The following is a 25,435-nucleotide window of genomic DNA, read 5'->3' on the forward strand; positions in this document are numbered from 1 at the left end:
AGGCACACCTGGGTAAAATGTTTATTAATTCATGTACATTCTATATAATGTAGTGTTATAAGGTTAAAATGCGTATAAAAAACATTAGAAAATGGTAACAAATTAAACCGTTATGGCTGCAATGATGAGTTGCATTAGATATACAAAGTTTGTGACAGAACTTTTAGATCGAACGGAATTAATAGATCATTAATTATCACAAGAGTATTCTGGACATTTCATATTTATCATTGGACTGGTTCCATGTTATCGTCGATTAGTTAAGGAAACAAGCAGAGAGGTACTCATTTATAGCATCCGGAGTGAGTCACAAAATCAATAGAGAGATGATCAATCTGGCACGTAGTCTTCTGTATTTTCCCGATTACAACACACATGAGTTCATGGTCAGATCTAACTTTTAACGAATGAAAATGAGGTATTGTGACAAGTGACAGACAGGCCAGGCCCGAACACTATAAAACGATACTTTCAACATTAGGAGAGGAGAGCGCGGTTTGCAATCGATCGAGTCGAATCCCGATCGTTCTAAGTTTTCCCCATTTAGTGACGAGTCTAGCCGGTCTGATCCTGTCCTGTATTGATAGACGGACTGAAAGTAAGTAAAACTATGTGAGTATAAAGCTGGTGTTGCGTTTCTTTATTATGCGAGAATGAATGTTGATGGAGACATGTCTTAACTGACCATGATGACCAGGAGCGGCAATACTTTCAGTAACTGTTGTGGGGTCGCACTGGACACCGAAAGCAGTTACAACAGTAGTGATATATCAATCAAGTATAATACCTGTGGCGGATGTACAGGAACATATGAATGATAACAGTTTTTGCTGTTTTTATTTATTTAGTATGATGTTTATTTTCGCAAGAATTTAGGCCATCGACCCAAATTCATAGTATACAATTGGCCCAACTGTTCACAGTAAAATACGGAACATAGTTTGGTTATATTCTAGTATTATTGACATGATAAATGTACATAGCAAGGTTTTTAATTTAAATCTTTACATTAGATGTAGACATTAACGAATTATATTTATACAGTGTTGGGTGAATAATGATCGTGATCACGTCAGATGTCGAGAGCGAACCAGAAGTCAGTGTGGAAGGAGACACGTGTGATCATGCTGTGACAATTCAGTAACGTAATCTAAGCCCTTTAGCTCAAAGTGTGTAAATTACCGCTTGAGATGGAATACCTACTCTCAGCGTGTACAATTACCGTTTGAGTGGTCTTCAACATCCGAAAAACTGCTTCACCAACAAGAACAGAATAGGTCAACAACAACACCTCCATCGGGGTACCAGCCATAATGAACGACGTTATCCTGCAATCATCTGAACACTCTCCCAGAAACAGTGATGTACAAGGCAAAAAAACAGAAGTATCTGAAAGTGACGAAAGATTCCAAAGTCACATCCAAGCCTTAAAAAAAGCTGCCCGGCATCTAAGGTTCAACCAAAATCTAGTTCCTAACAAGACAAAGAGGTTAGCAGCTCGGCAGATAACAGCCCGACCTCCAAAGGCAAGTCTCCGACTAAATATTGGAATACGAGTCAAAACTGTCCTTTAGCCTGATTCATGCAATAGCTTATATCCAGTATGACACCATATATTTCCAAACTTGGGGACTCTATTGCTTCGTCTGTTGAGGCCGTTTGTATATTAGTGTCCAGATAGACACGGAAATGAAAAGATCAAGTATCGAGCAGTCACGTTTTTGACTTTAGAGAAAAGTTCTCCTCGCTTCCTCGATCTCCAGGGCGGTCGGGTAGCCTAGTGGTTAAAGCGTCCGCTCATCACGCCGAAGACCCGGGTTCAATTCCTGACATGGGTACAATGTGTGAAGCCCATTTCTGGTGTCCCCCGCCGTGATATTGCTGGAATATTGCTAAAAGCGGCGTAAAACCATACTCATTCATTCATTCCTCGATCTCCAAACTCACCAGACCTGAAACCAAGTGATTTCAATCAGTTTCCTAAAAGACCAACTTCGTGAAAAGCACTATGATAACAATGATGACCTCAAAGCTGCCTGAATGGAATTTAAAAGCTTCACTATCGATATGAGAAGTGAATTGAAAATCAGGGAGATTATGTTGGAAAAATATTAAAAACACTTTCACAATTGTTAGGCTTAGAACGTTTTGACCAGCCCTCGCACAAGGAGCAAGCCCACCCGTGTCGCACCTCCACAAATTACCCTGACCTCTGACGCGTCAGACACAATGTTGGTTGGGTGGGGCCCACGGGAAACAGTCCAGGGGCGGTCACCTGATGAAACCGTTAAACGTATGAACTACCTTGAGGTACTTTGAGGTACTTTTTGATTCTGTGGACATTCTGTTCCCTGGAACCCAACTGCTATTTGAAACAGCCGTAAGTTATGTCAACCACATAGGGGGTAAGAAACCACAACTTGACAGCCTCGCAAGAGACATTTGTCTGTGGGGTCTGCAGCGAGATAGTAGCCCCAGTAACGCCCACACAACCATGGTTCTCCTCAGACTCTTCACCCATCTACCAGTCATACTACTACAGAGGCTCTCAGGTCCTTCGTCTTTCACTGGACAAGGAGGCGAGACACTCTCTTGACAGAATGAAACTTGCAGTGTTTCCCTTATCAGGCATTCTCTTACATGTAGAGCAGTTTCAGACAAATCTGCCAGTCTCATCCTCCAACCCTGGCGCAAATCCACTTGGGGCAAGTACTAAACATACATCAAAAGATGGGTTTTGTAATCAAAGGGAAATTCAAATATACTTCAATGGAATTGCAGAGGGCTTAGGCACAATTTTAATGAACTACAGTTATTAACAACAGATTTTATTCCATCAGCAATTTGTTTACAAAGAGACGTACTTAAAAAATTCAGATAAATTTGATTTAAGGCAGTATAGTTCCTATCATTCCTTCCCACCTCCGGGAGATAAAGCTACTGGAGGTGCTTTATTTTGGTGCGGCGGGGCGTTGTTCACAGTCCTGTTCCGCTTGATTCGAATCTGCAAGCAGTTGCAGTTAAACTTACACTGCATATTGCCTTCACACTTTGCTCTTCATACCTTCCTCCTTCTTCAAGTCTTCAGCAAAATTATCTACAAAAACTATACGACCAACTCCCAAAAACCCTGTATCATCATGGGTGATCTAAATGGGCATAATCCTTTATGGGAAAGTTCTATCATTAATCAAAAGGGACAAGTGATCGAGGATTTTGTTTCCAATAATGATCTATGCATCTTTAATGATGACTCGAACACTTACTTTACACCCTGCTACAGGTACATATTCATCATTAGATCTGTCTCTGACGGATTCAGTTTTGGTAAATGAATTCTCCTGGTCAGTCCATCATGACCTATGTGGAAGTGACCATTAACAGACTGTGCTTAAACCCATTAATCCCACTGATGATCCACCTTCACTTCGATGGTATTTTATGAAGGCTGATTGGATTTTATTTAAATCTTTATGCAAAGATAGATTACAACCTACGTCTTTTCAGAATGTTATTGAGCCAATTCAGTTGTTCTCAGATCAACTGAATAAAATTGCTAATGAATGAATTTCTAAGTCCTCTGTCAACCCACGTGTTCATAAACCATGGTTTGATGATAATTGCAAACAAGCTAGGAAATGTCGTAAGAAAGCGCAGAAATACTTCCGTAAACATCCTACGGTCTATAACTTAAACACTGTCTAAATTTCAAATGCCAAGGCAAGACGTCTATTTAAACAAAATAAACGTCAGTCATGGAAGAGCTTTGTCTCAAAAATAAACTCTCGTACTCCTATGTCCAAGGTATGGAACATGATTAAAAACATCCAAGGCAAGGGATCACATTCTACAGTTAACCATCTGAAGGATGGCGATACTTTACTAACTGATCAATCTACTATTGCCAATAGACTTGGGAAAACTTTATCTCAACATTCGTCTTCATCAAAATACGTTCCTGAATTTCAAAAATATCAGCTCCAACAGGAAAGAATTAATTTTTTTTACATCTGATAATGGTGAAGATTACAATGAAGTATTTTCACTACATGAGCTATATACTGCCTTAGGGCAAGCTCAAGATACAGCAGCATGCGCTGATAACATTCATTATCAGCTACTTAAACACTTGCCCGAATCATGTCTTGAAACTATCTTGAATATATTCGATGACATTAGGAGATCAGAGAACTTTCCACCTTCATGGCATAATGCCATTGTTGTCCCCATACCCAAACCTTGGCGGGATCAATCTGATCCATCAAATGCATATTCAATCCTCTCTACGAAGATCTTTACAATAAGAAATCAACACTCACTCCACCAATCGGAATTAGAATAAAATCTGCCATATCTGCTTCTAATATTAAACTCAAAGATATAGCTCCTACTCAACTTTTTTCATCTCCTTCTTGGCAAATATTCAACCCAGAGGTAGACCTCACATTAACAAGACTAAAGAAATCAGAGCGAACCAATTAATTTACCAACAAGAATATAATCAATTAAGAAACAATTATTACACTTATAAATCTATATTTACAGATGGATCCAAGGATGGTGGTGCTGTTGCTAGTGCCTCTGTTATTGGATCCAGAACAATAACTTCACGAGTACCTGATAACAGTTCCATATTCACAGCAGAAGCAAACGCCATTTTTGCAGCACTAAAATAAACAGCATAAACAATTCATATTTTTTTCTGATTCTCTTTCGTGCCATCACCCAAACATCCACTTTTAATCCAAATTCTCGAATTAATTAATGATCTTGCTACTGGCCAATATGACATAGTCTTTTATTGGTTACCAAGCCATGTTGGTATCATTGGCTGATGTTGCTGCCAAAGCAGTACTCAACAAATCTGTGACATCACTTCTAATCCCCTACACTGATTATAAACCTGTAATTAGATCTTACATCCGTGATCTGATGCAAAAGAAGTGGGACACGAAAGTAGGTATCAATAAATTACATGAAATTAAACCAAATATTTCTCCTGATTTGTTGAGGTCATTTTACGACGATGTCGTTTTGGCCATTCGAGATATACGCATGAGTATTTATTAGTGAGTGAGTGAGTTAATATTTAACGTCACATCGGCAGTATTTCAGCCATATCGTGACGAGAACTGACATAAAATACAAATATTTGAATGGAATAAATATCTGTCATCGAAGGACAGTAAAAATATCACAGTTTTGATTTTAAAACTAGTTGAGAACATAAAAAAACAAACATTTTCAATCAACAATACAATATAAAAATGGGCTATAGAACACAGCAACCAAAGTTAGGCCACCTTACTGGGGACCGTGGGGACTTGCAATACTTTGCTACCTGCACGACTCCCCAGCAGGATTTACACCATCCCTTCAGCCGCTGGTGATTATATGCAATTTAGCCAACACTTAAAATAAACAAATATTCTACGTCTAAAACTGTGGCAAGAATAAATGTACTTTGAATGATGTGATCTTACATATCCTCTCAGGGGGACAATAATTTTATGTTACTTCAACCCCCTTCAAGGATACAGCCAATAACAATCTCAGTCATCAAATTTATTTTACCAATTATAAAAAACTATATTATATACAAAACATATCAATCAAAATTTATGTAACAATTCAATTTCTTTTAAAAGTCAATAATTAAACGAGCATTGATACTAAAAAGATCCTTTAAGGATGCAACTTTGAAATATTTATCCCTTGTGATGGAAAAATCAACACAATCAAGCAGGACATGCTTGACGGTGATTCTCTAATCACAAGGGATGCAAAATGGAGGATCTTCACCATTTAAAATATATTCGTGGGTATACCTACTATGGCCAATACGACATCGTCGCATAATGACCTCTTCAAATCTGAACTGACAACCCAAGTAGGTGTAACCGATGTTTGGTGTAATTTCATGTAATTTATTGATACCTACTTGGGTGTCCCACTTCTTTTGCATTAGATCTCGGATGTACGATCTAATCAAGGGTTTAAGATCACTGTAGGGGATTAGAAGTGGTGTCACAGATTTGTTGAGTGCTGCTTTTGCAGCAGCATCAGCCATTGTGTTACCAACGATTCCAACATGGCTTGGTAACCAACAGAAAGTGATGTCGTATTGGCCAGTAGCGAGAACATTATACAATTCGACAATTTCGAGTAAAAGTGGATGTGTACTGGACATGTTGTGAATAGCCTGAAGACACGAAAGAGAGTCTGAAAATATTATGAACTGCTTATGCTTAGGTTGATTTTGAATGTTAAAATGGCGTGTGATTCTGCCTTGAAAATTGAACTGTCATGTGGCAACCTGAACGATATTGTTCTGGATCCAATGATAGTAGCGCTAGCAACTGCGTCACCATCCTTGGATCCATCTGTAAAAATAGATTTGTATGTATCATATTTAGTTCTCAGTTGATGGTATTCTTGTTGATAAATTAGTGGATTAGTTTGAGATTTCTTTAGTTGTGTGAGTGTCAGGTCTACCTCTGGCTTTATTAGTTGCCAAGGAGGTGAAGACAGAAGGCGGTAAGGAGAAATATTTTCAAGGTGTAAATTTGCATCAGAAATTGCAGTTTTCAGCCTTATTCCAAGAGGGGGAATAAGAGAAGATTTCTTTTTGTAGAGGTCCTCATATAGGGGGTGAAAAACGCAATCATATGCAGGGTTTGACTGATTTGAAGATAATTTGGTAATATACTGTAAAGATAATTTTAGACGTCTGAGTTTTAGTGAGGGTTCATCAGCCTCTACATATAAACTGTTAATGGGAGAAGTTCTGAAGGATCCAAGGCAGTGCCGTAGTCTTTAGTGATGTATAGAATCCAGAATTTTTAGATTGCTTTTGCATGCGCCCCCATAAACGATGGAGCCATAATCCAGTTTTGAGTGAGTGAGTGAGTTAAAGCTTTACGTCACATTCGGCAATATTTCAGCCATATCGTGACGAGAAATTTCATTTATTAAGACATATGTTTTAACTAAATTAAAACCTGTCATCGATGGACAGTAAAATTACTAGAATATCACAGATTAATATTTAAAACTAGCATACAACTATAAAAGATATCAATATATATAACGGTACAATATAAAAAAGGGCTATGGATCGCCAGCAGCGGAAGGTAGATCACCATGCTAGGGTCCATGGGGACTTACAGTACTTTTGGTACCTGCATGGACCCCAGCCGGATTTACATCATCCCTTCCGCTGTTTGCGATTAATGACAAATCTAGCCAGAATAAATGAACATATATACTACGTCTAAAAACGAGCAGAAATAAACATGCTTTGAAAGACGTGGTCTTACATACCCTCTCAGGGGGACAATAATTTTACACTACTTTAACCCCCATCAAGGATATAGCCACTAACAATCTAAGTTATTGAATAATTCTACCAATTATAAAAGTTATTTATTTATTTACAAAATATATCAATCAAAATTTATGTAGTATTTCGATTTCCTTTAAAAAAACAATAATTAAATGACTACTTACCTGATAAAAAAGATCCTTGATACATGATACTTTGAAATATTGATCCCTTGTGATGGAAAAATCAATACAGTCAAGCAGGACATGCTTGACCGTGATTCTTTCATCACAAGGGATACAGAATGGAGGATCCTCACCTTTAAGTAAATATTCATGAGTATAACGGGAGTGACCAATACGACATCGTCTTAATACAACCTCTTCAAATCTGGACTGACAGCCCAAGTAGGTGTAACCAGTATTTGGTTCTATTTCATGTAATTTATTGATACCTACTTGGTGTGTCCCACTTCTTTTGCATCAGATCTCGGATGTAAGATCTAATTATAGGTTTATAATCACTGTATGGTAAAAGAAGTGGTGTCACAGATTTGTTGAGTGCTGCTTTTGCAGCAGCATCAGCCAGTGTGTTACCAACAATCCCAACATGGCTTGGTAACCAACAAAAGACGATGTCATATATTGGCCAGTCGCAAGATCATTAAATAACTCAAGAATTTCAATTAAAAATGGATGTTTACATGACATATTTTTAATAGCCTGAAGGCACGAAAGTGAGTCTGAAAAAATAATGAAATCTTTATAATTTGTTCTTGATATTTTTTAGTGCCGTTAAAATGGCGTGTGCTTCTGCTGTGAATATGGAACTATTATCGGGTAATCTTGAAGATACTGTTCTGGATCCAATGACAGTGGCACTAGCAACTGCGCCACCATCCTTGGATCCATCTGTAAATATAGATTTATAAGTGTCATAATTGTTTCGTAATTGATTGTATTCTTTTTGATAAGGCACTCGTGAAGAGCAACCTCCTCGTGGTGAGTGCTGGGTAGCGCTAATAGCTCTTCCCCCGTGTGGAACCGGGGTAGAATATTTCCACAGCACCCCATTGCTGGTCGTAAGAGGCGACCAAAGTGGGCAGCCCGTTTGCCGTGGGTTGCGTCCCTGTGTCGGCGGAGGACGGGAGTCTGGTAGTTGAGGGCACTGGTTCCTGGAACTGTGTTCCTTTGCTCAACACACTACTTCGACCCTTACTTCGCCTAGACGGGTGGTAAGATGGGCCCGGTCTTATCAATCGGCTGGTCATGCCAGGCCCTGTGCGTAATATTGTATATGCACTCCTGTGTTGTATTATAATGTATATTTTGGACTTGGCCAAGCATACTTTGTATGAATTACCAATTTTTGATGGAATAAATTGCCTAGAGTCTTACGCCAGAAGGCGGTGGCTCATGGGCCAATCTGGTACTTTCGACCTCTGAGTTCTGTATGTCTTCAATTTCTTGCCATGGGCCGAACCAGCCTGACATTTTATTTGTTAGACAAATACAGCTATTCATGTTGTTCTTACTGGAGTATACCACCTCTGTATCCCTGATGTTTGCATGTTGGAGATCCGGTGCAGGAAAACATCGCTCTTTGTAGCACTCCATGGTGGGTGGGGAGCAGGGGTGCTGAATCATTTACTTTCACCATGGCAACCAATCACTCTGGTTCAAACCGCAGCGAAAAGAAAAGACGTTTTGAAGCTGAGACTTTCTCATCTGACGCTGCTTCTGTTCAACAAAATTCAAATTGGTCACGATTTCTTGTAGTTGAATCTGGAACTGAACATCCTTTAAAAATGAATCCCTTTGCAATTTGCAAAGCCATTGAAGGTATTTGCGGAGAGGTAAAAAATGTTTCACGGCTCCGGGGCGGCTCGCTTTTGGTGGAGTGTGCACGGAGACAGCAAGCTATCAATCTTTTGAATTGTACAATGTTTGCAAACACTGCAGTAGCTGTCTCTGAGCACAGAACGCTAAATTCAAGTCGAGGTATCATCCGCGACAGAGCCCGTTGTCTGGCTGAGATGTCAGAGGACGAAATACTTCTTGAATTAAAGGAACAACATGTCACGTCAGTGAAACGTTTCTCAAGAAAAGATGGTGAGACCTTCGTTCCTACGAACACATATTTGTTTACCTTCTCCCTTTCAACCATACCCCAATCAATAAAGGCAGGCTATTTCAACATCGGAGTGGAGGTGTATGTCCCCAATCCACTCCGATGTTATAAATGTCAGAAGTTTGGACATGGGTCCAAGACATGCAATCGATCGTCTGTTTGTTGCCGCTGTGGTAGCAATCACGACGGTTCTGATTGTACAGCTGAACTCAAATGTGTTAATTGTAATGGCCGACATGTTGCATCTTCCAAATCCTGTCCACTGTGGAAACTTGAAAAGGATATTTTGACTGTCAAATGTCAAAATAATTTACCTTATCTAGATGCTAAAAAACTTGTTGCAAGCCGGTCTCCTCCATCAACACAAACCTATGCTGCAGCTGTCTCTCGACCTTCCACAACTAGATCCATAGAATGTCAAACAGATTTGACATGGACAAATTCTGAACATCCAATGCCTATTACGACAACATCTGAAAGCCAGACACCTCAGTTAGCTAATACAGCATGTGCCCCTTCTCCACCATCTAAGATTATGAGTGAAACTTTGACTCAATCTTTAGCAGCTCCAGAAATGTCAGCTACTGTACAAACATCAGCTGACCCGTCAAGAAAACAAAAGAAAACACAAAACAGGAAAATTACAACAAAGATCCCGACTCCAACTGAAACATCTGTAGTTGTTCACAACTTCTTTGATCCTTTAGAGATGGATGTTACTCCATCCTCACATCACAACAACAGTTGTGACTCCTCTTCACATTCACGTGAGCGATCTCCTGTGGAACCACCATGAATCATTTAAATGTACTTCAATGGAATTGCAGAGGGCTTCGGCACAATTTTAACGAACTACAGTTATTAACAACAGATTTTATTCCATCAGCAATTTGTTTACAAGAGACGTACTTAAAAAATACTGATAAATTTGATTTAAGGAAGTATAGTTCCTATCATTCTTTTTCTCCTCCGGGAGATAAAGCTACTGGAGGTACTTCTATGTTGGTGCGGCAGGGCGTTGTTCACAGTCCTGTTCCGCTTGACACGAATTTGCAAGCAGTTGCAGTTAGACTTACACTGCATATTGCCTTCACACTTTGCTCCTTATACATTCCTCCATCTTCAAATCTTCAGCGTAATGATCTACAAAAACTATACGACCAGCTCCCCAAGCCCTGTGTCATCATGGGTGATCTAAATGGGCATAATCCTTTATGGGGAAGTTCAACCATTAATCAAAAGGGAAAAGTGATCGAGGATTTTGTTTCCGATAATGATCTTTGCATCTTTAACGATGACTCGGACACCTACTTACACCCTGCAACTGGTACGTATTCATCATTAGATCTGTCTTTGACGGATTCAGTTTTGTTGAATGAATTCTCATGGTCCGTCCATGATGACCTATGTGGGAGTGACCATTTCCCCACCGTGCTTAAACCCATTCATCCCGTTGATGATCCACCTTCACCTCGATGGAATTTTGTGAAGGCTGATTGGCTTTTATTTCAATCTTTATGCAAAGATAAATTACAACCTACGTCTTTTCAGAATGTTATTGACCCCATTCAGTTGTTCTCAGATCAACTGAATGAAATTGCTGATGAATCAATACCTAAGTCCTCTATCAACCCACGTGTTCGTAAACCGTGGTTTGATGACACTTGCAAACAGGCTAGGAAATGTCGTAAGAAGGCGGAGAAGTACTTCCGTAAACATCCCACTGTCCATAATTTAAATATTGTAAAAATTTCAAATGCCAAGGCAAGACGTCTATTTAAGCAAAATAAACGTCAATCCTGGCGGACTTATGTCTCCAAAATTAACTCTCGTACCCCTATGTCCAAGGTATGGAATATGATTAAAAAGATCAAAGGCAAGGGATCAAATTCTACAGTTAACCATCTGAAGGATGGCGATACTTTGTTAACGGATAAATCTGTCATTGCCAATAGCATTGGTGAAACTTTATCTCATCATTCTTCTTCATCTAATTACGCTCCTGAATTTCAAAAATATCAGCTTCAACAGGAAAAGAAAAAAGTAAATTTTACATCTGATAATGGTGAAGATTACAATGAGGTATTTTCACTACATGAGCTATATACTGCCTTAGGGCAAGCTCATGATACAGCAGCAGGCGCTGATAATATTCATTATCAGCTGCTGAAACACTTGCCCGAATCATGCCTTGAAACTATGTTAAATATATTCGATGATATTTGGACATCTGGGATGTTTCCACCTTCATGGCATAAAGCCATTGTTATCCCCATTCCCAAACCTGGGCGGGATCATTCTGATCCATCAAATTACCGACCTATCTCTTTAACTAGCTGTGTTTGTAAAACGATGGAACGCATGGTAAATAATCGATTAGTGTGGTACTTGGAAACAAATAATCTACTTACCAATATACAATGTGGTTTCCGGAAGAACAGAAGTACTATCGATCATTTAGTGCGTTTGGAATCGTTCATTAAAAATTCCATTGTAAATAGACAACATGCTGTATCGATCTTTTTCGATTTAGAAAAAGCTTACGATACAACATGGAAACATGGTATTTTAAAAGATCTTCATGATTTTGGATTAAGAGGCCGTCTGCCTCATTTTATATCCCAGTTTTTAACAGACAGGCAATTTCAAGTCCGAGTGGGTACAACCCTGTCTGATCATTATAATCAGGATCAGGGTGTCCCACAAGGCAGTATTTTGTCTGTCACTTTATTCAGTATAAAAATTAACAGTTTGTCCAAAGTTTTAAATGATTCAGTTGATGGATCACTTTTTGTGGATGATTTTAATCTATCTTGTCGTGGTAAAAATATGCACACAATTGAAAGGCAATTACAATTATGTCTTAATAAAATTAACAAGTGGTGTCTAGAAAACGGGTTTAAATTTTCCAAATCAAAAACTAATTGCATACATTTCTGCCGAAAATATAAACCGCATAAGGACCCTGAACTATTTCTGAATGGCACTCCTATCAAAGTTGTTAAGGAAGCCAAGTTCTTGGGACTTATTTTTGATCATCACTTAACTTTTCTCCCGCATATTAAATACCTCAAAGCTAAATGCCTGAAGGCACTCGATCTATTAAAAGTTGTTTCTAATTCAAAGTGGGGAGGGGATCAAACAACCCTCTTACACTTGTACAGGTCACTAATTCGTTCCAAACTTGATTATGGCTCCATCATCTATGGTGGAGCCTGTTAAAGTAATTTACAAAAACTAGATACGATACATCATCAGGGTCTGAGGCTTTGTCTTGGAGCCTTCAGAACGTCTCCCATTCACAGTCTCTATATAGAAGCAGATGAGCCTTCTCTTAAACAACGCCGACTAAAATTATCTCTACAATACATCACTAAATTATATTCTAATCCGTCAAATCCAGCTTTTGAATGTATATTCCATCCTCTCTACGAAGATCTTTACGATAAGAAATCGGCACTCCATCCACCACTCGGAATTAGAATAAAATCTGCAATATCAGCTTCAAATATTAAACTCCAAGATATAGCTCCTACTCAACTTTTCTCCTCTCCTCCTTGGCAAATGGTAAAGCCAGAGGTAGACCTGACATTAACCAAACTTAAGAAATCAGATACTAACCAATTAATATACCAACAAGAATACCACCAACTTCGAAACAATTATGACACTTATAAATCTATATTTACCGATGGATCCAAGGATGGTGGCACAGTTGCTAGTGCCACTGTCATTGGATCCAGAACAATATCTTCCCGTTTACCTGATAACAGTTCCATATTCACTGCAGAAGCAAACGCCATTTTTACAGCACTTAAATATATCAGTAATCAATCTAAACATAAACAATTCATACTGTTTTCAGATTCTCTTTCATGTCTTCAGGCAATTAAAAATATGTCTTCAAAACATCCACTTTTAATCCAAATTCTTGAGTTATTTAATGATCTTGCTACTGGCCAATATGACATCGTCTTTTGTTGGTTACCAAGCCATGTTGGTATCAAAGGTAACACAATGGCCGATGCTGCTGCAAAAGCAGCCCTCAACAAATCTGTGACACCACTTCTGATCCCATACACTGATTTTAAACCCTTGATTCGATCTTACATCCGAGATCTTATGCAACAGAAGTGGGACGCCCAAGTAGGTATCAATAAATTACATGAAATTAAACCAAATATCGGTTACACCTACTTGGGCTGTCAGTCCAGATTTGAAGAGGTCATTATGCGACGATGTCGTATTGGCCACAGCAGATATACGCACGAATATTTATTACAAGGTGAGGATCCTCCGTTTTGTATCCCTTGTGATGAAAGAATCACGGTCAAGCATGTCCTGCTTGACTGTGTTGATTTTTCCATCACAAGGGATAAATATTTCAATGTAAAAACAATTAAGGACCTTTTTAATGATGTTAATTCTCGTTTAATATTATGTTTTTTAAAGGAAATAGAGCTTTTTCATAAATTTTGATGTGTTCAATGTATTGTTTTACAAATTGGTAGTGCGAAATTCATAACTTAGATTGTTAGTGGCTGTACCCTTGAGGGGGGTTGAAGTAGCGTAAAATTATTGTCCCCCTAAGAGGGTATGTAAGTCCCAAATCATTCGAAGTATTTTTCTGCACACTAGGCTTTTAAACGTAGTATCTTCGTTATTTTAATCTAAGGCTTAACTGGTACTCTGTCGCCAGTGACTGAAGGGATGATATAAATCCTGCCAGGGTCCATGCAGGAAGCAAAAGTACTGTAAGTCCCCATGGTCCCCAGTATGGTGATCTCCCTTCAGTTGCTGACGATTTCTAGCCCATTTTTAAATTGTGATGTTCATTAATGCTTACTGCCTTTTAATATTCTCAACTAGTTTTAAATCAAGTCTGTGATATTCTAGTTATTCTACTGTCCTTCGTTGACAGCTTTTTATTCAGTTTAAATATATGTATCATAAATGTATCATAAATGTAATTTCTCGTCACGATATGGCTGAAATATTGCCCATGTGACGTTAAATAATAACTCACTCACTCTTTTTGATAAATTAGTGGGTTTGTATCAGATTTCTTAAGACTAGTTAATTTCAGATCTACAGTTGGTCTTACCATTTGCCAAGGAGGTGATGAAAAAAGTTGTGTGGGAGCTATATCTTGAAAGTTAATGTTAGCAGCAGAAACGACTGATTTTATTCTTATTCCAAGTGGTGGAATAAGAGATGATTTAGTATGAGATAAGTATATGTGTTTGTGACGACACCATCTTTCTTTATCGTAAAACGTTTAACTGCAGTTACAGCCTGGTCTTCCAACTCCGTAGTGATTTCCTCCTCAGACATGTCGGACAGACAACGAGCCCTGTCACGAACAATGCCTCGACAAGAATTTAATGTTCTGTGCACAGACACAGCAACCTCAATATTGGCAAATGTAGAGATAGATAACAGATTGAGAGATTGCTGTCTCCGTGCACACTCCACAAGAAGCGAACCACTACGGAGACAGGTGACGTTCTTGACCTCACCGCAAATCCCGGACACAGCCTTAGAAACAGCAAAAGGATTCAGTTTGATTGGTAAGTTATCAGTAGCCTCAATCACCAGGAATTTAGCCCAGGAATCAATATTTTGAGAACGATTTCCAGCTGAAATTTCAATTTCCTCAAGACGTCTCTTTTTTTCATTACGAGATGAACCAGATTGTGGGAGAGCCATGTTGAAAAGAAAATGATTCAGCACCCCTGTTCCCCACCCACCATCGAGTGTCAACAAGGACAGTGTTATATTGCACCGGATATCCAGGATGCAAACACCAGGGATACAGGGGATGTTATACTCCAGAAAATATGACTTGAATAGCTATATTTATCTACCAGATATGGTGCCAGGCAGGTTCAGTCCATGACAAGAAACTGGAGACATACAGAATACAGAGGTCAACATCACCAGATTGTCCCATGAGCCACCGCCTTCTGGCGTAAGACTCTAGGGAGTTTAGACCATCCAAAATTGTTAATTCATACAAATTATGCATGGCCAAGACCAAAATATATACTAAAATACAACACAGGTGTGCATATACAATATTACGCGCAGGGCCTGGCATGACCAGCCGATTGATAAGACCGGGCCCATCTTATCACCCGTCTAGGCGAAGTAAGGGTCGAAGTAGTGTGTTGGGCAAAGGAACACAGTTCCAGGAACCAGTGCCCTCAACTACCAGACTCCCGTCCTCCGCCGACACAGGGACGCAACCCACGGCTAACGGGCTGCCCACTTTGGTCGCCTCTTACGACCAGCAATGGGGTGCTGTGGAAATATTCTACCCCGGTTCCACACGGGGGAAGAGCTATTAGCGTTACCCAGCACTCACCACGAGGAGGTTGCTCTTCACAAGTGCCTGCAATTAAATAACTTGTTAGATTGTTAGTGGCTGTACCCTCGAGGTGGGTTGAAGTAGCGTAAAATTATTGTCCCCCCTAAGAGGGTATGTAAGTCCCACATCATTCAAAGTATTTTTATGCCAGCCAGAATGTTAAAACGTAGTATTTTTGTCATTTTAATGTAAGAGTAACTGGTAAACTATCGCCAGTGACTGAAGAGTTGATAATAATCCTGCCAGGGTCCATGCAGGAAGCAAAGGTACTGTCCCAACTGTCGACCCGTGAAGATTCTGGGGTAGAATAGGTCTTCAGCAACCCATGCTTGCCGTAAAAGGCGACTAACGGGATCGGGTTGTCAGGCTCGCTGACTTGGTTGATGCATGTCATCGATCCAATTGCGTGGATCGATGCTCTTGACATTAATCACTGGATTGTCTGGTCCAGACTCGATTATTTACAGACCGCCGTCATATAGCTGTAATATTGCTGAGTGCGGCGTTAAACAACAAACCAACCAACCAACCAACCAACCCCATGGTCCCTGGCATGGTGATCTCCCTTTAGTTACTGACGATCTCTAGCCCATTTTTATATTGTGTTGTTAACTTATTTTTCTGCTTTTAGATGTTTCTCAACTAGTTTTAAATCTTATCTGTGATATGCTAGTTATCATGCTGTCCTTCGATGACAGGTTTTTATAAAGTCTAAATATATGTATATTTAATGTATAACTTCTCGTCGAAGTTTCTGCTTAAATATTGTCGATGTGACGTTAAATATTAACTCACTCACTCACTACTTTAAGCTGCCAACCAAGAACAAAAAATGAGATGCATATGGCACACTTACGTCATGTAAACTTGCAATAGTTTCTGTCAACAACCTTACAAGATGCGATCTTTAGAGTACAATTCCGGTGAGTGAGTGAGTGAGTTAATATTTAAAGTCACATCGGCAGTATTTCAGCCATATCGTGACTTGAACAAGTTATATATTTATATTATATATTAAAAGCTGTCATCGAAGGACAGTACAACAACCAGCAATATATCACAGATTATAATTTTAAAACTAGTTTTATAACAATAAAATAATCGGATACAATACAAACGATACAATATAAAAACGGGCTGGAGATCGCCAGCAACCAAAGTTGGGCCACCATACTAGGGACCATGGGGACTTACGGTACTTCTGCTACCTACATGGTATCCCAGCAGGATTTACACCATCCCTCTGGCCACTGGCGATTATCAGACGGATTAGCCAAAGAGTTAAAATCAACAAAAATACTACGATTAAAATCAAAGAGAAATGAAATGATACGTTGAATGATACCGGACTTACGTCGATCCCCGGGGGACAATTGTTTTACGATACTTCAACCCCCTATGAAGATACAGCCACCAACAATCTCAGTTATAATTTCATTCCACCAAATTAAAATTTATTTACTTTATACTACACATATTATAATCAAAATTTATCTATTAATTCTATTTCTTTTAAAAAACCGATGATTAAATGAGCACTGATTTGATTAAAAAGATCCTTTATGGATGTAATTTTGAAATAGTTATCCCTTGTGATGGAAAAATCAATGCAGTCAAGCAGGACATGCTTGACCGTGATTCTTTCATCACAAGGGATGCAAAATGGAGGATCCTCACCTTTCAATAAATATTCGTTGGTATATCTGCTGTGGCCAATACGACATCGTCGTATAATGACCTCTTCAAATCTGGACTGACAGCCCAAGTAGGTGTAACCAGTAGTGGGTTTAATTTGATGTAATTTATTGATACCTACTTGGGTGTCCCACTTCTTCTGCATGAGATCCCTGATGTAACATTTAATAACAGGCTTATAATCACTGTAAGGGATAAGAAGTGGTGTCACAGATTTGTTGAGTGCTGCTTTTGCAGCAGCATCAGCCATTGTATTACCAATGATTCCAACATGGCTGGGTAACCAACAAAAAACGATGTCGTATTGGCCAGTTGCAAGATCATTGAACAATTCAATAATTTCAATTAAAATCGGATGTGTACAGGATAGATTTTTAATAGCTTGAAGGCAAGAGAGCGAGTCTGAAAATATGATAAATTGTTTATGTTTTGATTGGCTATTGATATATTCTAATGCTGTGAACATGGCCTTTGCTTCGGCCGTAAAAATGGAACAGTTATCCGGTATTCGGTTTGATATAGTCCTGGATCCAATGACAGTGGCGCTGGCAACAGCATCACCATCCTTGGATCCATCTGTAAATATTGATTTGTAGGTATCATAGGAGGACCGTAATTGATTATATTCTTGCAGATAAATTAGTTGATTTGTTTCAGATTTTTAAAATTAGTGAGTGAAAGGTCTACTTCAGGCCTAACTAGTTGCCAAGGAGGAGTAGACAAAAGACGGCATGGAGAAATTAAATGGAGGTCAATATGAGCATCTGCAAATGTGAGACTTGATCCAAATGCCAAGTGGCGGTACAAGTTTTGGCTTGTTGAGAAACAGTTCCTCATTAAGAGGATGAAAGACGCAGTTATAAGCTGGATTTGATGGGTTTGTACATAATTTAGTTACATACTGAAGGGATAATTTTAAGCGGCGTTGCGCAAGCGAAGGCTCATCGGCCTCCAAATACAAACTTGCTACCGGAGAGGTTCTAAATGATCCAAGACAGAGTCTCAGACCTTGATGGTGGATGCTATCTAATTTCTCTAAATTACTTTTAGCAGCTCCACCATATACAATTGAACCATAATCTAGTTTAGATCTAATAAGGGATCTATATAGGAGAAGTAAGGTTGTCTGATCCCCACCCCACTTAGTATTTGCAACAACTTTTAGTAGATCAAGAGCCTTCAAGCATTTAGTTTTAAGATATTTGATATGAGGTAAAAGCGTCCAGTGGCGATCAAAAATCAGCCCCAAGAACTTGGTCTCCTCCACAACCTTGATGGGGACACCGTTTAACAACAGCTCCGGGTCTTGATGCGGTCTATAATTTCTACAAAAATGGATACAGTTTGTCTTTGCTTTAGAAAATCTAAAACCATTTTCAAGCGACCACTTTTGGATTTTATTTAGGCAAAGCTGCAGTTGCCTTTCTATTGTGTGCATGTTTCTGCCACGACAAGATATGTTGAAGTCATCTACAAAGAGAGACCCATCAATTGAGTCATTCAATACCTTGGAGAGACTGTTAATTTTAATGCTGAATAATGTAACAGACAAGATACTGCCTTGTGGAACACCCTGATCCTGATGGTAATGGTCAGGCAGGGTTGAACCCACGCGGACTTGAAATTGTCTGTCGGTTAAAAAAACTGGATATGAACTGAGGCAAACGACCTCGTAATCCATGTTGTTTATGTACAATGGAATGATTTTTATGATCAATGGTACTTCTATTTTTCCGGAAACCACATTGTATATCTGTAATGAGATGATTTGTTTCCAAATACCAAACTAATCGATTATTCACCATACGTTCCATAGTTCCATAGCATCAAATATAGTTAAAGGGTATGGAGACATGATTCAGGCAAGTGTTTTAAAAGCTGATAATGAATATTATCTGCTCCAGTTGCAGTATCATGAGCTTGCCCAAGGGCGGTATTAAGCTCATGTAGTGAAAATACTTCATTATAGTCCTCACCATTATCAGAATTAAAATTAACCTTTTTCTTTTCCTGTTGTTGCTGAAATTTCTGAAATTTAGGATCATAGTTGGATGATGAAGAATGCTTGGCTAAAGTTTCACCTAATTTATTTGCGATGTCAGATTTATCTGTTAATATATCAGTACCATCTTTAAGATGTTTAATGCTTGATTTTGAACCCTTGCCTTTGATTCGTTGAATCATATTCAACACCTTTGATATAGGTGTGCGTGAGTTGATTCTGGATACATAATGTCTCCAAGACCGACGCTTGTTTTGTTTAAATGTTCGTCTAGCTTTTGCACTGTTTATTTTTAAAATATTCAAATTATGGACCGTAGGGTGTCGGCGGAAAAACTTTTCTGCCTTTTTCCTATGCTTTCTAGCCTGTTTGCAATCATCGCTAAACCATGGTTTGCGAATGTGCGGGTTCACAGAGGATTTAGGAATGGTTTCATCAGCTATGTGTTGCAGTTGTCCTGAGAACATCTGAATAGGATCTGGAATGTTTTGAAAAGTATCCGGTTTTAGTGTTTCAAAACAACGAGTTTGAAATAAGGGCCAATTTGCTCTATTAAAATTCCACCTTGTGGAAGGTGGTTCATCAGTAGGCAGAACAGATTTTAATACTGTGGGAAAATGGTCACTTCCACATAGGTAATCATGGACTGACCAGTCAAATTCGTTTAGTAAATTAGAATCTGTGAGTGACAGATCCAATGCTGAATAAGTTCCTGTTGCAGGGTGTAAATATGTGTTTGCACCATCATTAAATATACATAAATTATTGTTTGTAATAAAATCTTCAAGGACCGTGCCCTTAGCGTTCGTATCTACACTTCCCCACAGAGGGTTATGTCCATTTAGGTCACCCATGATGACACAGGGTTGAGGGAGTTGGTCAAATAAAGACTGAAGATCGGCCTGCTGAAGAGGAGAAGATGGTGGAATATACAAAGAGCAAAGTGTGAAGTCAATGTGAAATGTTAGCCGGACTGCAACGGCTTGAAGATTGGTTGTAAGAGGAATAGCTCTATGAATTATATCTTGTCTCACCAAGATTGAAGAACCTCCAGTGGCTTTTGCTCCTGGAGGTGAGAAGAAATTATACATGTTATATTTCCGGACATCACATTTATCTGTGTTTTTTAAAAAAAGTTTCCTGCAAACACATAGCTGATGGTTTAAAATCTTGAATTAAAAGTTGTAAAATCGTTAACATTATTCCTGAATCCTCTACAATTCCATTGGATTATATTGGACGATTGAGTCATGGTGGCTCAATCGGTGAACGCTCACGTACACGTGAGGAGGAGGGACTCCTACTACTGCTCCGTGACGATGGGGTTACATCCATGTCCAGAGCATCAAAGGAGTTATGGATAGGTACATCTGAAGATGAGGAATTTCTGGTTGCTTGTTTTCTATTAAGTTTTTTTCGTTCTTTTCTTGTCAAAGTAACGTCAGATTCAGGAGGCGCAGATTCTACAGCCTCTGGCGTTTTAGCAGCTGGTTCAACAGTATCAGGTTTATCAGTCATAGGTTGAGAGTGGCTTATAGTTTGGGTTGAAGAGGAATTTGAAGTAATCACAGATGATATACTGACAGGTTGATCTGATTTGATCCATGTCAACTCGGTCTGAATTGAAATGGATGCTGTTGGAGGAGGTGGAGGAGCGGAGGTAGCGACAGCAGCAGAAAAGGTTCTGGTAAGTGGACTTTGCGGACTCTGACTTTCGATCAGCTTCTTGGCATCATAAAAAGATATATTTTGCTCATGCTTGAGCTTCAGAATTTTGGATTGTTTAAGCCATTCTGGGCATAACCTGGATGAAGCCAGATGTTGTCCTTTACAGTTTGAACATTTTATTTCTGCTGTGCAGTCGGTGTTGTCATGACTGGCACCACAGCGCTGACAGACTACTGAGTGAACACAAGATCTAGAGCCATGTCCAAACTTTTGGCTCTTGAAACACCGGAGTGGATTGGGGACATACACCTCCACTCCGATGTTTAGATAACCAGCTTTAATTGACTTAGGTAGGGCTGAAAGTGTAAAAGTTAGCAAATAAGTGTTTGACGGGATTATGTCTCCGTCTCTAGATTTCATGGTAAGACGCTTAACTGCTGATACGCCCTGAGGTTGTAATTCATCTGCAATTTCTTGCTCTGACATGTCGGACAGGCAACGAGCTCCGTCTCGAACAATGCCTCGGCAAGAAATCAATGTGTTGTGAGGGGACACAGTAACGTCAATATTTGCAAATGTGGTTAATGACAAAAGATTCAGAGATTGTTGTCTCCGTGAGCACTCAACAAGAAGAGATCCGCTACGGAGACGTGTCACATTGTTCACTTCTCCGCAAATTCCAGAAACAGCTTTGGAAATGGCGAAAGGATTTAGCTTTAAAGGTTGTCTATCAGCTGCCTCGATCACAACAAATCGGGCCCAGGAATCCAGTCCACAAGATAATTTATCATTTTGATCAGTTTCATCAAGATCGACATGTCGACGTTTTGAACGGTTTGAACCAGGGTATTGGTGAGACATGGTGAAAGAAAGTATTTCAGCACCCCTGCTCCCAAACCACCACGGAGTGTTACAAAGAACAGTGTTTTGGTGCACCGGATATCCAGGATGCAAACACCAGGGATACAGGGATGTTATACTCCAGAAAATATGACTTGAATAGCTATATTTATCTACCAGATATGGTGCCAGGCAGGTTCAGTCCATGACAAGAAACTGGAGAGATACAGAATACAGAGGTCAACATCACCAGATTGGCCCATGAGCCACCGCCTTCTGGCGTAAGACTCGAGGGAGTTTAGTCCATCCAAAATTGTTAATTCATACAAATTATGCATGGCCAAGACCAAAATATATACTAAAATACAACACAGGTGTGCATATACAATATTACGCACAGGGCCTGGCATGACCAGCCGATTGATAAGACCGGGCCCATCTTACCACCCGTCTAGGCGAAGTAAGGGTCGAAGTAGTGTGTTGGGCAAAGGAACACAGTTCCAGGAACCAGTGCCCTCAACTACCAGACTCCCGTCCTCCGGGCACTCGTGAAGAGCAACCTCCCCGTGGTGAGTGCTGGGTAACGCTAATAGCTCTTCCCCCGTGTGGACTCGGGGTAGAATTTGTCCACAGCACCCCATTGCTGGTCGTAAAAGGCGACCAAATTGGGCAACCCGTTTGCCGTGGGTTGCGCCCCTGTGTCGGCGGAGGACGGGATTCTGGTGGTTGAGGGCATTGGAGCCAGGAACAAGTGTTCCTTTTCCCAACACACCACTTCGACCCTTACTTCGCCTAGACGGGTGGTAGAATTGGCCCGATTCTATCAATCGGCTGGTCACGTCATGCCCTAGCATGAAATACATGGCTATATTATTAAGAATATAATTGCACGCTAAACTTTGTTGTCAAAATCATTGTTTTGTTCCCTTTTTGCCTAGAGTCGTATGCCAGAAGGCGGTGGCTCATGGGCCAATCTGGAGATAGAGACCTCTGAATTCTGTGTTTCTTGGGGAAAGTGTTATGGGCCGAACCAGCCTGACGCTTATTCTTTTTGATCTCATAGCTTTTCAAGTCTATATTTTCTGGAGTATAGCACCTCTGTATCCCTGGTGTTGCAGGTTGGCTTCCACTGTGACATCGTCCTTGTTGACACTCGATGGCGGGTGGGGAGCAGGGGTGCTGAATCACTACATAACACCATGGCTCACCACAATCTATCTGGTTCTTTCAAAACAAATAAACGTCGTCATGTCGATTCTATAACGTCTGACGAAGAAGAAACATCAACTGAGATTGCAGATTCTTGGCCGAGATTCATTGTCATCGCATCTGCTGATGGCAATCCTTTAAAACTAAATCCTTTCGCTATCTCGAAAGGCATTCAAAGTGCCTGTGGAGAAGTTACCAATGTTACACGTCTTCGTTCTGGTTCCATCCTTGTGGAATGTGCACGGAGACAACAATCTGTCAATCTGCTGGGTCTACAGCAGTTTGTTAACACCCAGGTTGTTGTTTCGGTGCACAGGACACTAAATTCAAGTAGAGGCATTGTCAGGGACCGCGCACGCTGTCTTTCTGACATGGCAGAAGAAGAGATTGCTGCTGAATTGAAACATCAAGGGGTCACTGCTGTTAAGCGGTTCAGTAGAAAATCAGAAGATGGAAAATTTATCCCAACTAACACGTATCTTTTTACTTTTTGTCTTGCTAAAATACCAAATTCTATTAAAGCCGGTTACTTTAACATCGGAGTGGAGGTTTATGTTCCAAATCCTCTCCGGTGTTACAAGTGTCAACAGTTTGGACACGGGGCAAAAACTTGCACTCGCAAGGCCAGATGCTTCCGTTGCAGTGGAATTCACGAAGGTTCCGAGTGCACAGATGATGTCAAGTGTGCCAACTGCGATGGGGAGCATGTGGCCTCATCCAAATCATGTCCAGTGTTCGTATCAGAATCACAGATCTTAAAACTGAAGCACACACAAAATATTTCTTATTCTGCTGCCAAACAATTGGTACAACTTCCATCAAAATCACCCGCAAATATCACTTATTCAGCTGCAGTCTCTTCTCCGCCGCCAGTTCTCAAAATTACTACAGCCTCTACATCCTGCCAGACTTTGATCTCTTGGGTAAAAGATGACCAGTTTACCATCGACGATGCACAGACATCTCAATCTATGAAGTCTACTTCAGCTTCCCAGACAGACCATTTAACATCAGCACCTCAGCTTCTGCAAACTCAGAAAACGGTACCTCCATCAGAACCCAGCCATGTGAAAGTCACCAAAAACATTCAGGGCGAAGCCCATCTGACTAAAACAGAAAAAAAGAAGTTAAAAAAGATAAGGGCTCTCCAGCACTTGGATTTGCCTTCTCTTGCTGACACCACAGTAGAGGTTCATAATCCATTTGAGCCTCTAGCGATGGAGGTCAGTCCCTCACTCCCGGTTCGTGGGAGTGGACCTCCCTCTCACTCAAGAACTCCAGTTGAGCCTCCATGAATGGCTCCAATACTCTTATTCAGTGGAATTGCAGGGGACTAAAGAATAATTTTAATGATTTACAGTTATTGATACAGGATTTTAAACCATCAGCATTTTGTTTACAAGAAACGTATTTTAAAGATAATGATCAAATCAACTTGAGGCAATATGATGCATATAACTTCTTTTCTCCTCCAGGACCTAGGGCTACTGGAGGATCGTCAGTGTTGGTGAGGCAGGGTGTCATACATAGCCCTGTTCCACTTAATACTCCACTTCAAGCTGTTGCAGTCCGTTTAAGCCTCAACATTGTTTTCACATTGTGTTCGCTTTATGTACCTCCATCTTCTACTCTTCACCAAAATGATCTTCAGGCACTCTATGACCAGCTCCCCAAGCCCTGTATCATTATGGGCGATTTGAATGGGCATAATCCACTTTGGGGTACTGACACGAACAGTAAAGGTAAGCTATTAGAAGATTTCATTTCGAACAACGATTTATGCATCTTTAATGATAACTCTAAAACTTATTTACATCCTGGAACAGGCACTTATTCTTCTCTTGATATATCACTTACCAACTCCGATCTGTTGAATGAATTCGAATGGTCAGTCCACGACGACCTTTGTGGAAGTGACCATTTCCCGACTATTCTTCAAACAATAATTCCAACTGATGTTCCTCCATCATCACGATGGAACTTCACAAAGGCTAACTGGCCTTTGTTCAAATTACTTTGTACGAGCAAATTACATACTGGTCTTTTTGTTGATGTTCCTGATTCTATTACGGTGTTCACTGATGAACTGTACAAAATAGCTGATGATTGTATTCCAAAGTCCTCTGTAAATCCACACATCCGTAAACCATGGTTTAACAATGACTGCAGGCAAGCTAGGAAGGCACGGAAAAAGGCT

General features: G+C 39.9%; 1 protein-coding gene across 1 annotated transcript; it reads left to right on the plus strand.

Moving 5' to 3' along the window:
• The first annotated feature begins 23,228 nt into the window (after positions 1 to 23,228).
• On the plus strand, positions 23,229 to 24,533 carry LOC125381693. Its single transcript, XM_048399131.1, has one exon. The coding sequence runs from the start codon at positions 23,229 to 23,231 to the stop codon at positions 24,531 to 24,533; it is 1,305 nt and encodes a 434-aa protein (XP_048255088.1).
• Positions 24,534 to 25,435: the final 902 nt, after the last annotated feature.

This window comes from Haliotis rufescens, unplaced genomic scaffold, assembly GCF_023055435.1.
Source record: "Haliotis rufescens isolate VD_foot unplaced genomic scaffold, xgHalRufe1.0.p SCAF_19, whole genome shotgun sequence".
NCBI lineage: Eukaryota > Metazoa > Mollusca > Gastropoda > Lepetellida > Haliotidae > Haliotis > Haliotis rufescens.

Coding starts and splice junctions, on each gene's coding strand:
- LOC125381693 (XM_048399131.1), top strand. CDS start 23,229: ATGGCTCACCACAATCTATCTGGTTCTTTCAAAACAAATAAACGTCGT.